This window comes from Myiozetetes cayanensis, unplaced genomic scaffold (genome assembly GCF_022539395.1).
Source record: "Myiozetetes cayanensis isolate MyiCay16 unplaced genomic scaffold, myiCay2020 scf3, whole genome shotgun sequence".
Lineage (NCBI taxonomy): Eukaryota > Metazoa > Chordata > Aves > Passeriformes > Tyrannidae > Myiozetetes > Myiozetetes cayanensis.
The window spans coordinates 2819523-2835799 of NW_026087521.1; the positions used below are offsets into that span (position 1 = coordinate 2819523).

At 42.8% G+C, this 16277-nt stretch overlaps 1 protein-coding gene across 3 annotated transcripts in view; it reads right to left on the reverse strand.

The window, feature by feature from the left end:
- MKLN1 (muskelin 1) overlaps positions 1–16277 on the reverse strand; it is a 104241-nt gene that overhangs the window by 25709 nt on the left and 62255 nt on the right. For all 3 annotated transcript variants that reach the window (XM_050324080.1, XM_050324082.1, XM_050324083.1), the window contains 3 exons: positions 11700–11912; positions 9704–9925; positions 6537–6666 (listed from right to left, as the gene is read on the reverse strand). In XM_050324080.1, the coding sequence (XP_050180037.1) occupies positions 6537–6666; positions 9704–9925; positions 11700–11912 (565 nt within the window). The remainder of the gene's footprint in view (positions 1–6536; positions 6667–9703; positions 9926–11699; positions 11913–16277) is intronic.

The following is a 16277-nucleotide window of genomic DNA, read 5'->3' on the forward strand; positions in this document are numbered from 1 at the left end:
GTCCTTTTAATAAGAAATGAGGACTGAGAGTCAGCCCAAACGGAAATTGAGAATAAAAAGACAATTATAGACTAAATACTGCCAATTTTTGAAAAGTATCATGTAATATGCTGCTTCCATAGTCAGGGACTAAACTGCTGACCCAAAAGGATTCAATTCAAGGCCTATTTGAGACATTTCTGGCAGCAGAGCCATCTAAATTTGATCAGCAATGCTAATGTAGATGGAAAATGTCTTTGCAACTCTATCTGCTGCTTTGAACATTTGAGACCATGCCGGGAATATTAGAAAAAAAAACAAACCAAAAACCTTCAGAACATTAATACCTCAGGCTCATTGAAGTGAAAATTATTATAATCATGAGGAAGATGGTCCCCTCTATTACCACTGATACCAAAAGCATCTGAAACTTGCCTATGGAAGTCCCATCCCTCCTTCCTGAAATGTTGTTAAATAAATGAATGTTGTATCTCGTTTATGCTCGGTTCCCCGAAGCTGAAATTATTATTTAAATAATGAAGGAGGGAAAAGCTGCCAAAGTTCAGCGCTGCTGGTTTTTTTCCCCCTCTTGATATTAAGAGCAGAATTCATCTGCAGCAACTGCAATCAAACCTCAATTCAAGTCAAGTAATTTCAGGCTTCCCTCAGTCTCTTCTTGACTGTTAGAAATGCAGAATGTCTAGAAAAATAGCAGCAATATAAAACCTTACAGTTACTAAGGGCCTAAGACAAGGAGCAACTTATATAAACTCTGTGACCTATCTAAGCAACTGTGTAGAAACCATATTTAAGCAGTGCCTTAGGCTGGAAAAAGTTGACATCAAGTCTTTTGCAGAGGAAGACAAAACTAGAAGGTTCCACGTAACAGGATTAAAAACCCCACAAGACAACACAAATTTGGTAAACAAGTCCCTGAAAATAAAAAGAAAAATAAGACAAGATACTACACAGTGAGCACAAGATGCTGTGATGTTTTAAACCCAGCAGAAAGAGATGTTTTCCAAGGAAGTCCGATCCTCGACAAGAGCAAAAGGGCTCCATAAAATCCTCAGGACTGAAATACTTCCACTAGAGGGTAAGAGAGGTTCATCATCTGCAAGTGCAGCAGGCTGGCAGGAAATGCTGGATATAATTCAAACGACTGCAGTTGGAGTATTAGGGAGGGACACGGGCTGGAAACGTCAGAAAAATACTTGGGATATTTAGGTAACAAAATGTACGTCGAGGAAGGGAGTTTAACTGAGCCAACAAAATTGAACCCATAAAAATGAACCTGCAACAGTGGCAGTAACTGGTTGCTTACAGGGCATTTTGGTTCACTTTAGGACTTGGAGAAAAAAAAATCCTGAGCAACAAGGGGTGAAAACCAGAGCCCTGCACGATCTGCTGTTTGCAATGTGTTAGATCCAAGGGGTGAATAAACTGGTAGGAATGGTTCCATGGAAGTTCCCTCACTTCTGCTTCTTCACAGAGACGTGAGATCAGATTTGGAGCAAAGCTCCACTAATTCCACACTTTTCAGGGCACCTCTGGGGTCGACTGTGGGCAGGCGGCTCAAGGGACGTGGCAGTGACCGAGGGCTGAGGTCTGTTTTGAACACTGGCCTGCGTTTACACGACTTTAACTTGGCTCCTATAACAACAGATCACTGAATCAACAGGAGAAGCTGTAGAGAAATCACTAAATACAACACAATCCCAAAAAGTCTAGTAGGTGGTGAATGTTTTTCCTCTGACACTCTGTTTTTCCCCCCTTTAATCTTATTAACCAGCCCAGGGTAGAAGGGCAGTAACTAACCGAAAATCAGAAGCCCGAATCCTCACGGTATTTTAATTTATTTTTATGCAGTAAAAATCAAAAGCTCACGGCCTCAATATCTGAGAACAATATTCAGCCACACAGGCCTTGAGTTCGCAGCCAGTTACATAAACAAGCAATAATTCCCGAGCAAGCTTCCATCAGATGCTGTGGAGCTCTGTGCAATGTAATTTCCATTTAGATATAACACATGGGAAAAGCTCTTCTCCGAAAGCGACACCTAATCGTGCAACAGCCCCGTTCCCACTACCACAGTCCCTCCGTACAGGCATTTATTGGATCACAGTGATCATTTCAGAGAGCTGAATATTTTTTGGCTCTTGTGTGCAAACAGCCGCGGTTGTTTCTAGCACAGCGTTGGCTGCTGCCAGTATTGAAGCAAGAAAACAGCTTTTACACAGAGGCAGAGCTTGCAAAGCAGGAAATCAGAGTTCATGGAATACTAGGACGGTTTGGGCTGGAAGGGACCTTAAAGACCTCCACTTCCCACCCCCTGCCATGGGCAGCGACACTTCCAGGGATGAGGCAGCCACAGCTTCTCTGAGCAACCTGAAGTGGAATTAATGGTTTCACAGATGTTCTCATGGCACCAGACAGAATTTTGGAAAGGAAAGTTCATCTCTCACATTGGAGGGGAGACTATGGCACGTTTTTAAACACAGTTTGAAAATGTGGCAACAGCAAAAAAATTATGCAAATTTACAGTCTACAGGCCATGCCTGAAGGATTCATGAAGGGTAATTAAACAAAGTGAGTTCACTGACAGCCTTTTAGTGCCACCTGAGTTATGAAACCCTCAGAACATGTGATGCCAATCCCACTGCAAATGACTCGCAAGTATCTCCCTCCTTGTGATGCCTCGTGACTACAAAATTGGGAGAAAGATCCATCACATGGATATTGCTGCTCACCAGAACCTGGCACTTCCCAGTGGATTAATTTTTAAAAAACTGGTAGGTCTGCAAGTTACTCCTTGTAATTCCCATAAAATGGAAGCAGCACCTCCCCTGAACTCTAATGTTGAGTGACAGCACACAGGCCAGCTGTTGACACAGCAAGATAATGATTATCCTCTTGGATTTTTCCTGATGAGACTGCAGCTGGCAGCCTGCCAAGGAGCAGCTAAGGAGACCATCCGAACAGTTTGGCTGTCATGTTGCCAAAGCAACAATCCAATGTCCAGTGCTCAGTTCTCTCTGAGCTTTTGGAAAAACCAGGTCAGTCAGTAATTCTGAATGGAATCCTGAGCTGTGGTATCTCTGCAGGGCATCCTTGGGATTTGAGGACTGTCCGCTCTGCTCCTCACCTTCACAGGCAGAGGAAAGGATTTTGGGACTGAGAAGCACCTCACAAGATGAAAGTAGGCACAGTCCCTCACAAAACAAAGTCCTTCCATGGCAAGGGATGTGCTGGCCATGGCAAAGTAGATCTTCCCTGAGCACAGGCAAAACACATCAGGTGTCACGAACAGGTGATCAAAACAGAACATTCCAGCTGTTTGGCTCAGCTGGATCCTGGCCCTGCTGCTGTGCTGTTTGGATTCAGGTTTTTCTGACTTTGCCTTGTTTTAAACCACGATTTCCTGGGCTGAGCTGTGTCGCCTCTGTCCGTGGTACTTAACCATGAAATTCCCCATCCATCAGGTACACGGTTCTGTATCTGGAACAAGCACCTGCCCAGCAAAACACTCAGGATCTTCACTGTTAGCAAAAAAACTACTTGTGGATTGCTCCAAGAACCACTCCACCATTATAAGGAGCCACAAGAAGGTTTAAGGCTTGTTCACATTTGACTTTGGAATTTACTCTGTGCCAAGGGATAAAACATGATGTGCATTCAAGGACGTTCTCCCTCTGACCAAGAGCTCTTCTGACACACCACCTGAGTCAGGGCCAGAGGGGATTATCACAAGAACTCTGACCACAGTGTTCCCATTAGCTCCCTGAGACATGGAATCACTGTCCATGGTTAGTCATGGATGGCACATTAAGCGAGTTAGAAATTGTCATTCCAGCCCTTGGGAGACACCTGAGGCTGGTGGAACCTCTAGACGCCATCTGAAACTTCAGAGGTACACTCTGGAGTATCTTTTTGGAGCCTGGTGGGGATCTTTTTGTTGGTTGTGTGTTGATTTTGTGCTTTTAAAGTGATTAAAAGTATAAAACTGTTCTAGAAGCGTGTGATCAACACAAATGTTTCTGCCTTTCCTCCAACCACAGGCTCTACTCAACAGTACTAAACTTCCTCCAGTTCCCACCACTACTGCCTTCCTTCACATACAACACATCTTCACAGTTCCATGTCTAAATGTGCTAAAATTATGTCCTTTACTCCAAGTTAAGAAAATTTAACTGCTACTTATCACCCACTATTTTCAAACCTGTCAGCCGTACACAGAACTGGTTACAAGAACAACATCACAAGCAAAAACAAAAGCAAAGAAACACTAAACAGCATAAATATCTCACCCAGAAGATGAGAGCAGCAAAACCCACACGTCATTAACACTGTTCTACAGCATTGCAACAACTCCGTGTTACTGATAATCCTCAACGATACATTTTACTACTTTTAATAAAATCTTCTCCCTACTCCAAGAGATGCTCACACAAATGAACAATTAAGTTCTTTTAGAAAGGGTAAAAATCAAAATAGCTCAACTAAGAATAGAACTGAATGCCACATGTGAGCCAGGAACAAAATGTAATCATGGGACTTTATAGGAACATTTAGGTCAGGCATCCTCAACTTGACTCATCACACCGAGCAGCTTAAAACTTCACAGCGACCAGGCAGGGAATCACTTTGTTCAGACAGATCAAAATGGGTATATCAGTACCTAACAAGAGCACAATAAACACTTGCTTTTTTTCGTGTGAAAACAGTGCTGTCAACATTTGCTGTCTGAACGTAACAAGCATTTTGTTCCCTTCCCGTTAAAATGCAAATTATCCCAGCACTTCCTTTGAAAAGCAGTGGAAACGTTCAGATCTGTTTGTTTACTCCCTGCACACAGGAGAACAGTAAACGGAGAAATCGACTCGTAAATTATGTCCAATGACTCATTTTCTTACCAAAAAAAAAAAAAAAAAAAAAATTAGTCTTCTATTCAACACTTCAGGGCCTATGGGAATGGGGAGGAGGGCTAAAAAATTATAATCTCTCTTACTCAGCTGAGCCTTGCAGTTCATATACCCTGAAAAGCAGAGCTCAGTGTCTTCTCCAGCTGTTAAGACAAGCTCAGTATCTTTAAATCTGAAGCAGACACAGGCGTCAGCTTAAAGCCACATCTTTTAAGGCTTCTGGCTATGAAGAAATGTAGTTTGAAAAGATCAAAATGGCAGAATGCTGGCAATTTCCTGGAGGGGGGGGAAAAAAAAAAATCAATTCTTTAAAAGCTCCGAGGATAACAAACGGTGCGTGGGTGTGCGTGGAGCAGCATCAGGCAACACGCAGGCACCTGAATAAAGGAGACTGTCAACAATCCAAGCTGGTTCTTTCTTGGAAGCACTCAAGTAAATAAATGACTCCGGAGAATAAGAGCTTGGGTACTTTTCTCCCTCGTTGGCATAACTAAATTAACGAGCAAACAATAACTTGTAACCATCAATAATTCACTTCAAACGTTCAGCAAAATTACTTGCTAAAAATGAAGCCTGATCAGAAGAAGGAGGGCAGCCTAAATTCAAGATAAATTAGCTTCCTGGGATTTTGGTAACTGGGAGAAGAGAAAACAAGATCTGGACTGAATATAAATAATATTGAGAAATATTCCCACAGTAGTACACAGTGCAACTCCAATTTCAAATTCTGAGTTGTATGATGAAAATCAGGGTATTTGTAACAGGAAAATGATGTGTTTATACAAGCAGAAATCATTTTGGGAAAAAAAAAAGAATATTTTTCCCTGTCATTTGAGCAGAAGAGGTATAAAAATCAGTTCTTTATGGTTATGTTACAGGCCTTTGGGGTGTTTCTAAAAGATTTCTGTCATACAGAACTCTGCCTGGGGAATACAGCTCCAGTGGTATGGACCAAACAGAGCTGAAGCCTTGCTCCCTCCTCTCCCTTTTTTTGGCACTTCCTGATACTTGTTACAAATATAACAGGACAACAGGTTGGTGTCATCTTTCTAGTTAGCTCCTGTCAGCCACCAGAACTTCTGTCCCTCCAATTCTCTGTCTCTGAGCATCCTCTCTGCCTTTCTGCATCTCAAACCAAGCAGATTATCTATATTTTACAGTATCTTTCACTTAATGAAAACCAGAAAAATAAAAATTTGTTTTCTCCTCTTCTCTCCAGATTTAAAAGAAAAAACTTTTTTCATTTTTTTTGGTCTTTGTTAGAGTTTCATAAGAGGTATTTTTAATTCTTATTTTGGTTTTTTTGGGGTTTTTTTCTTTTTTTTTTTTTAAATTTTGTTTGTTTGGTTTTTTCTTTTGAGCTGCTACGTGCTTTCATGCATCAGTTATTTGTATTGTGTTGAAGGTGGTGAGTGTCAAATGACAGTAAGGACAGAAGAGCTGGCATAAGTTTAACCTAAATACTGTGGAGTTTACTTGGGTATAGAGGGCTAGTTAAGGATGCCAACCTGATCCCACAGGACACTGGACCTGGCCTCTCACCTATACATTTCTCCTTTTACAATATTTCACCCTTCACAGCTTATTTCTCATTTGTACCAATGGAAAGAAATGATGATGAAGATCTCCTCTTACCCATCCCTGAATCTTTCTTCGTGCCATCAGATATAATGTCCACGTGGTCGCTGTCCACATCATAACTGAAGAAGTCATTCAAGTAAGTCTTCGATCTCTGGCCACCAAACACGTACAAGCAGCGATTTTTCTGGAATGAGGGGAGAAGAAAAGTCTTTATAATATAAAAGTTCAAGAAATTATGTTGGTCACCTGTGACCATTAACATTTATCATAAAAGTCACAGAATGGGTTGGCTTGGAAGGGACTTTTAATATCATACATTTCCAACCCCCTGCCATGGGCAGGGACACCTTCCACTACACCAGGTTACTCCAAGCCCTGTCCAACCTGGCTTTGGACACTTCCAGGGATGGGGCAGCAATTAACAGAGATGTTTCTTCTAAGTTTAAAATCACTGTAACTACTATAGCTCTGCCTCATCCAGCTTCAACTCCAGAACATTAAAACACCAATTCATCAAGTTTAATATTAAAGAATTAACAGCTCCTGTGTCTAAAACTCATCAGATCGTAACTTCACTGTTAAAAACAGGACAGGAACAAGAGACAGGCTGTAGGAGAAACCCTCCAGGTACCAGCACATTACTGAGCTCAGAACAGGCAAATGGCAAGCAGAAAGCCAAGAATAACAGGTTTATTACTTCTTTCAGGTTTGCCAAGTGGAAAGTCTGTAAGAGGCAGATTATTATTCTTTCAAATGGTTGAAAAAACAGAAAAGGACTTAAACTTCCACGACCTGTGCTTACAGAAACCAGCATTCTTACATTTCTCACAGACACACACTGGAAAGATCTTCAGGTGCCTGTGCAGAATTTTGTGTGGCAATATGTTTTTCACCAGATGTCGTGGTTTTGCCCACCAGCTCATCCCTGGGGCTGAGGATGGTTTTGTCCAGGTGATTTCCGGACAAAAAAACCAATCAAAAAGTTCAGTGACGCCTTTGCTAATTACATCTTTAAGAAAACGGAAGAGAAGGTGGTGGCGCAGTTGAAATTAAGAACAGCAGCCATGTAGGAGAGAAGGTAGCGGGCCCGAGGAGGGCCAAGGCCCCCTCCTCCCCGGCTTGGGCCGGGGTGGGGGGGCAGGTGCAACACTGAAACCTCCCTTCTCTCTTGTGAGAGAGTGAAGGAAAAAAAGTTTAAAAGACGAACTGCTTAGACAAGAAACCGCTGCAGAGGAATTCCAGCCATGAGATAACAGGATTTTCAAGGTCAAAGCTGCAGTCGCAGAAGAGAGAAGAAAAGTTCGAAGGGGGGAGAGCTGCTGTTTTTCTCTTTTTCACTCTTCCTCCCTTCAGCAGGGTAAAGACTGAAAAATAAAACCCTGCCACCTGTAGAAGTTTGTTGGGGTGAAGAGACCCCCACCCCCATGCGGCTCACAGAGGAGCTTGTGGATGCACCAGAGATTTGTGACTTTAACAGAGAAAGCCTTATGCTGGAGTAAAAGCGACTCAGATGAGGCAGAGTCCTGTTAAAGACTTTGTGACCCTTGAAGGGATCGATGCTTATGCTGGAGCGAGACAGCTCAGATAAGCTTGGGATCTCAGTGAGAGATCCATGCTGCTGCTGTTGAAGATTTATGACCCTGACGGGTATTAGAACCTACGCTGGAACAGAAACGGTTCAGGTAGGGATGTTGGGATCCATGTGTGGGATCCGTGCTGCTGGTGCTAGAGAGAACCTACGCTGGAGCAGAAAATGGCTCAGGTGGGATATTGGGATCCGAGTAAGGGATCCAGACTGGACCCATGCCGAGAAGTCAATCAAGGACCGTTCTCCCATGGGGAGGGACCTCCATAGGGAAACAGGGGTGAACTCTTAAACCATTATCCCCTGTAACCCTGTGGAAGAAGATCCATAGTAAGCAAGTGTCCCCTTGCAAGTCTATGGAAGGAGACCCTTCAAGACCTGGGTAACCCTCAGCCTTCGGTTTTAACCCAGGAGGGGGGTAGGCCCAGCCCTGGAGGCCAACACAGAATAAGAGAGAGAGATAAAAAAGTTCCAACTGCGACAAAAGTACTGCAGAGTTACTAGAGAGAGAGAGAGAGCTGAAATTCTGAGAACAGAAAAAGACTGCTTCTCCTCCTTGGACTGATATAAAGGGAGGTGGGGGGAAAAGTATCTTTTGTAAATACATAGTACCTTTTACTCAAGTAGAATTGTTGTAAATATAATTCTTTAGTTTTAGTTTGTTAATAATAAATACTCATCCTTTTTTTAATTCAGTCTCTTTTTGTCTGCATAAACCTTCTCTCAACTAGTAGTAATTGTATGTGGAGGTATAAAAGTAAATTGAACCAGAGCAAAACCACGACACCAGATTTTAAAGAGCTATTCAAAACCAAAATAAAATTGAAGGCTCTGAAAGCCCAGTATTCACTCTAAAAATTCTGATCTTTCATTGGAAAGGGAAAGAGAAACAAACTCGGTAATTTCTTCAAATTGGTGGGTTTTGAATTGGTGGTATCAGTAAATACTTGAATGTCACAACATTAATTTTAATTCTCTTCTCTTGAATTCTCCTCTTTAATTCCCTTCTCTCAAATAAACATGTGGTTGATGAACACAGCTGGAAAGGTAATGGAAGGTGGGGTTTAATGCCTAACACTGAATAAAATGCTATACACGCCCCACCCCATCAACTCCTCTGCTTTTCCATCAGGCTCTGGATGAAGTGCCTGTTATTCCATCTGTGCCCAGCTGTCAACAGCTGCTCAGCACAACAAACTGCAGCTGAGTGCTCAGCACCATGGGCTGTGAGGCCTCTGCAATCAATGCACACCTACTAAGTCCCACTCCAGTAAGAGTATCTATTAGACCAGAAGCTTCTAAATTGCTCTACCAACTTTAAAAGGACAATTCTTTAGGTCAAACTGAACCAGAGCCTTCAGGTCTATTTACTACTGTTCCACTAAAATCAACTTGTTAAAACTCACCTTGTTTTTTACGTGAAATATTACTGAGCTGAACTCATGAAAGCTCCAAGACTTGAATTAGTACCTCCTGCACTTACCAAAGCAGCACCAGAATGTCCACGAACACGGAACTGAGACAACAACACACCCCTCAGGAGATTAAAGAGCTCCAAACTTGCAAGGAAAACCAAAACCAGATGTTCTCCTTAAAAGTCAGGCATCATCAATCAAGGCAGGGCGTGGATACTTACAGAGTGGAACAACATACAGTGTCCTATCCGGGACTGGATATCCTCGGGTCCAGCATTGCAGGAATCCTCTCGCAGAAGTTTCCACGTCTGACACTGGCAGTCGAAAGCAAACAACCCACTGAACTGTGGCTCACTGGCTCTGCTGTCATCCACACTGCCATTGCAGGTCAGGATTCGGCCTCCAAAGGTGTAGATCATGTGTTTTTCAGAATCCATACACATCTGCAAGGACCAGAGTAGCAGTTTGAAGCCAGCACGTTGAAACTTAAAACACTTCTGAGATTCGAGATTAAACATCCCTCTCCTGCAAGCCATATCTAAGTTAGTGCTCTGCACATCTCCTGAGCCTCCAACCCACAGGGAAGAACACACATCTGCATGGTTGTCAGGTATTAATCTCATAAAATGAATTCAAAAATGTAAGTAATTTCTATGTGCTGTTTAATAAGAAAAAAAAATAAGTGTACCTTTCACCTACGAAAACTTATCCCTAGCTGCTGATTTCAGCTAGGGATAAATATTTTAGAGTCTTCCACAATGATCCACAGCTGGAGAGTTAACAGAACATCACCTTTGGCAATGGCTGTGCCAGGGAAAAATTCAAAATCCCTGCTAATTCACTGCCCACCACTCGGTCAGTGCAAAAATCAGCCTGTGATTTGTTACTCTGATTCCACCCCCAGCACTGTTACCTGTTTTACTGTTACCTCCCATTACCTGAACACAAAGGGGAATAAACCCAGCCAAGGATCCCTGATGGGACTGCAGCAGAAATAGGTTTAACCCCCAAGCCTAACTTGACTTTATGGCACACAAGAAAAGCACTGCAGCACAAATCAAACCAAACTCCCTGACTCCAGGTGATGTTTTTCAGACAGAGCATTACAAAACACCAAAGGAGGTGGGGGGTGGGAAGCAAACCAACAAACAGACAAGATTACAGTAAGATAGAGATGCTACTCAGCAAAGCCTACACAAAACACCTCTAGTGCAGCACATTTTTGAAGGTTAAATAAAAACTGCTATCGCAGTAGGTGCTGAGGGAGAGGAGAGGAAGAGCTGCAGATTGATAAAGAATTTAGTGAGAACACATGAGACGGCAAAGGGGAAAAAAGGAACCATTTCAGGAGGCAAACGAGGTACCCAGAGTGGCCTTGCCAGCTGACAATTTCCTTGTGCCTCTCTCCCCAACACCTGGAGACTGGTACTCGTTATTAATAGAACAGAAAGACTGATTGGCTTTTGTTCTGCAGACATGGCGTATCTTTAATTTTCGGTGTCAGCAGAAAGGCACATTGTGCTGGCAAACAACAGCTTTGGTTACAAAACAGCCAGCACCAATAAAACGCATCTTGGGCTGCCTTAAAAATGAGTCCTGATGTGCTGTTTCTTGGCAATGCTTTATAATAAAATCAATTGAGAACAAAGTACCTCTTTCAAGTAGACAACAGCCAGTGAATGTACAACATAAGGAGTTGTCATCAGCCTGAACATGTGGACAGGTGTGGCTTTTCAAGGGATTAGCAGCCACTCCTCTAAGGTGTTTCAGTCGTGACAAAGCAAGCACGTAACTTAATTTGAAGGAATAACCAAATTTGAAGGAATCCTGCTCTTGTGCTGGTCTCATTCCAGCAGCCTGCTTGGAGTATTACTCCAAAGGTACCCATGCACAACTTTCCAAGTTGCTCCCCAACGCCCTCGAGAAGGCAGATCTGCAAACCCAGCTCAAGGAGGCTGATTAAAACCAGATGAACCGTGCTTCGAGCTTTAATAAAACGTGTCTTAATAAAATGGATTTGTTTGCAAAGGCTTTTATGATTCTTCTGACTCAGTTTGATGAGAATACCAGCATTAAAACCGCAGTGCTGTTAGAACTGAACTGAGAGCACACCCTCCTCGCCCTTTCTCTGGTACCTGGTACAGCACTTCTAAACCACAGATCAAAGCTGACTCTCCAGCACTGAGACCTTGCAGGAGGAGTGTGAGTGTGGCTGACCTGATGATCAAACACCAGCTTGGGGCCTCCATCAGCAGCAGTGTCCTCACTCAGTAACATCCAAGTGTTGGTGTCAATGTCGTAGCGATAGAAGTCACTTTTCAGGGACTTGCTGTTCCTCACAGAGGAATCCAGATAACGGCCCAGCGTGTAGATCTGCCTTCGCTGGATGTCAATGCACATCTTGTGACAAGATCTGGCACTGGGACCACTCTGAAAGAGAACAAGACCACAGAAATAAGACAATCACGGATTTAATATTGCTCCAGGCAGGTCACTAAGGGCAAATAAGTATTATCAGCAACTAGAACTCAGGAAAATCTGCTTGTAATCAAAGGCAGGATTAATACATAAGTAACTACAAGAAGACATCCCATTACTTCTCATTTAGAAAGACACCAGCAAAAACCTTAATGCACTTGTCACAACAAACTTACGACTTGGACCTTTTTTGTCAGATTCCTTAGAAAAGTTTCCTCCAGAAGTGATTCTCAGAGGCCTGTGAAAGCTACTTGATCTTTTAAAATAACAGAAGTTGATGCACATGAGAGGCAAATTAAGATGTCACAGCCTATAAATAACCACACAGGAAGAAGATTAAGAAGTGCTCTATTACAAGAGCCTCTGTTTTATTAATAGGCTGTTTTCTAACAGATCATAAGCAGACACTCCCACAAGCAATCACATCCCATAATGGGTCTGGGAAGGTAACAAAAGCACTCCCTGTCCTTCACAAATAGATATGGCCCTTCCAGCCTCCAACCAAAAGAAAGTTTCCCACGGTGAGCTAAGCTGCCCTGAGTCTTCAACAGAAACACAGAGAGTGCCCCTGACAAATTATTATGGGCTAATCCACCCAGGAGTGCTCAAGTTAAATCAAGGAGTGATTTATTCAGTGGCATTATCGTGATGATACACAGTACTGGGCAGTGACCTTTCTGCTCCCAAATCTAATTTTAAGGGCCTTCATACACTCATCCTGAAGCATGAGGAGTGATATTCTGGTACTCCAAGATAGTAATAGATAGAAATCAAGATGTGCAAAGCCTTACTTGCAAGATATCAGACAAAAGAAAAACATGGCATCATGAGTACAGATAAGTTCCATAGTTTATTTAGGCTTAGTTTGTCTAATTTTGGCACTTCACAAATGAGGATGCCAGAACAAGGCTGGCTGAGCTGAGGGTCTGGAAACCAACATGAACACAGGGAATATTTGAAGTGACAAAGAAAGGGAAGATGTGGCTCTAAGAGAGCTGGAGAGGGAGTCTGGACAAGGGATGGAATGACAGGACAAGGGGGAATAGCTTCAAACTGACAGAAGGCAGGGTTAAATTGGATATTGGGCAGAAATTCTTGGCTGTGAGGGTGGTGAGGCCCTAGCACAGGTTGCCCAGAGATGATGTGGATTCCCCATGCCTGAAAGCGTCCAAGGCCAGGTTGGACAAGGCTTGGAGCAACCTGGGATAGTGGAAGGTTGGCCACAGCAAAGGGGATGGAACTGGATCATCTTTAAGGTCCCTTCAAACCCAAAATGTTCTATGGTCCTTTAAAGAAAAAAAATCTATTAAAAACTACAGAAAAATAAAGATTATAGAAGTAGGCAAAGATGTAGCAATTCACCATTTATTAGGACACCTAAAGCCACACCAAATAATCAGCACAATATCTGCTCGACATGCTCCCAAGTACTGACTTATAAAAAAAATTTATCTTCATAATTGCACCGTTTCACTCCAAAAATTCTACTGAAATATAAAGTATGTTGATGGGAATGTGCATCACGAAATTGAACAAAACATGAAAGGAAGCATTACATCTCTGCAGTCAAAAGCCTTTACTATTCATGTTAGAGAATTCAATTTCTCAATTAAACAATGGTTCCAGGAAACTGTTTACAATAGCTCAAAAGACAAAGTGAAGAGGTGAACTGAATTGTTTGTGTTTTGTAAATATGAAGCATTATGTCAGCAATGATTACAGCTTTGAGGATTAGTTACTTCATGGTAATTAAGATAATTTTCTTTTCTGAAAAAAGAAAAAAAAAACCCAAAAAGTACTGATAACAGTGAAATATTACCATAAAATCCTGAAATGCAGCAAAAGCTCATTCATTGCCTTTGGTCACACAGAAGATGACAGGGAAGGAAACAACATCATTCACTTTGTTCTTAGAAAATACAAAATAGGATCTTCCAGAGGACCCTGTTCCAAAGACATGGGGGAGTTTCTCTGCATGAGAAGCACCAATCTGTGTATTCACCAAGGCTGCTCCTGACTCACAAACAGGTCACCCCAAGTATGCAAAGTCCACCCCCAGCCCTGCAGCTGGGACGCTGAAGGATATGGCACCAGTCCTCTGCCAGCCAGCACATATTTATTTGTCTTGGCAGAGCTGCCCTGTAGGTGAAATGTGAAGACCCTCCTGTGCTTTCTGACCCTCTGTCAGGTCATTGCAGGCTTTTTAATTGAACCTGATGATTTAAGTATCATCCCCACTCCCTCACCTCTATGTGGACTAAAGTAAATTCTCCCAAACTTGCTCAGAAAATGTTCTTTGGCCCTTTCAGGAATAAATCTCCAGTTTAGCCATTTCAGACCTGCCTTGCCAAGGAAAGCTGCATCATCAACCGAAATTTGTCCAAGTACAGACATGAGGCTGAGACACTTCACACAGACAATACTCATTTCAAGCCACTGGCAACAACAACACAGTTGCTACACCAAGTATACAAACACAAGGATTTCCTAAGACTACTCTAAAATGAGAAAAGAATCAAGGATAAATATCTACTTTCTTGAATTATATCCAGGCCAGCTGCCTTTTTAAAGACCTGTTAAGGTTTTAAGATGGATCATTTCATCAAACTTCATCACCTCTAATGAGGTGAATGAGCATGAACTACCTCTTGTAATAAAGAAAACTTCATCCAGTTCAAAACCTGTTCTCAAAGAAAACTGAAGTTCTGCCTGCACATCACTCACAAGATCACATGGAACCTGTCAGAAGTTTCCTACTCAGCCTAGAGGATTACCAATGTGAGTAAATAAGTCCATCAACAGTGATACACATTGGTTTGACATTTGAGGCAGAAGAGGGGAAAGGCCAAATCTGTGTTCACTTGAGAGCTACTCGACCATGGAAGTCCTTGTAGTACGAACATACTTCAAAGGGGTACACAAAGTCCATTTACAGAGACACTGCAAATGACTAAAAACACTTCAGGGCACATGTGGTTGAGTGAACCAAGTGCCTGTGGGTGGCTGTGAATGTTCATCCAAAGGAGCGTAGCTCCATGTGGTTACAAGAACAGCCTGTTTGGACAAAGAACACGCTGCCACAACTTGCCACGGACAAAGTGTCCCACCAAATCCAAATGGGAAAGTTTGTTGACTCCAAGAGTGTTCAGATAACTTGACCCTTTAAAAGCAACAAGTGAGAAGAATGGACCATGACAGAGATGACTGACTCTAACCTGCAGCTGAAGAGATCAAGCAGTGAGAGAGCAGGAGAACCACCTTTTGTCCCCCGTGCCAGGATGGTGACAATCCATGAGTAAATGTCCCAAGATGAGTGGATCTTGAGATCTCTATACCCTTCTTCAAATTCAGGCCTTATCACAGACATTTTTACCTGCATGCTTGTAACCACAGGAGAACATTAAACACAACACCCAAGACTTCTCAAGCAGAGCAGAAGGCAAATCGCAGTTTTGACCAGCTGCCATTTATCTGCTTCTGTGGTTATCTGAACTCATAACACACCAGTGCAGGACTCCTCATCCCTGGATGTGTTCAAAGCCAGGTTGGACAGGGTTTGGAGCAACCTGCTCTAGTGGAAGGTGTCCCTGCCCACGGCAGGGAGTTGGAACAAGATAATCTTTAAAGGTCCCTTCCAACCCCAAACCACTCAATGATTCTGCGATTAAGCACTTTTCTTTAGATCTGTTTTTTCAAACTGTTTTCAAAGTTGTTCACATGGGGAACCCACACTTTTGCAGATGAAGCTTTGTGACCTGACTGACTGAGGTAGCAGAGATGTTACTCCCCAGACTTCAGTAAAGTCACATCCAGCAACAGCGCCCAAAGGACCTGAACAAACACCGGTTTGGGGGACTCCTTCCAGTTCTCATCAGGAAGCTCCTGGCACACACACAGCAGAAACCACACGTGAAAGGGGCTTGTGACTAGGCTAAGTTCTTATTCAGATGGCAAGCAATGCGTTAGGCTGCCTTGGCCGAGGCTGTGATGGCAGCAGGAAAGCATTAGCATATCACATTTCTAACCTACAGGACACCAAACAATACCAAAAACTACTGAGCACAGGCCCTGCTGGGTTTCTGTGGAACTCAATAAGTGCCCACACAGAGCCAGGACTAACCTGAACAAAGTGGCTCTGTGCCACCCAGCCCCACCATACAATCAGCACAGAACAATAACAGCTAAGATAGATTAAACAGCAAGTGCCACGGCCCCCTTTGGAAGTGCCACAAAATCCCAAGCTTTATGCCCTGCTCTGACGCTCTTCCTCAAACAGGTTGGTCTTGATGCAGCTCCTCCGGTCTCTAAAACACAGAT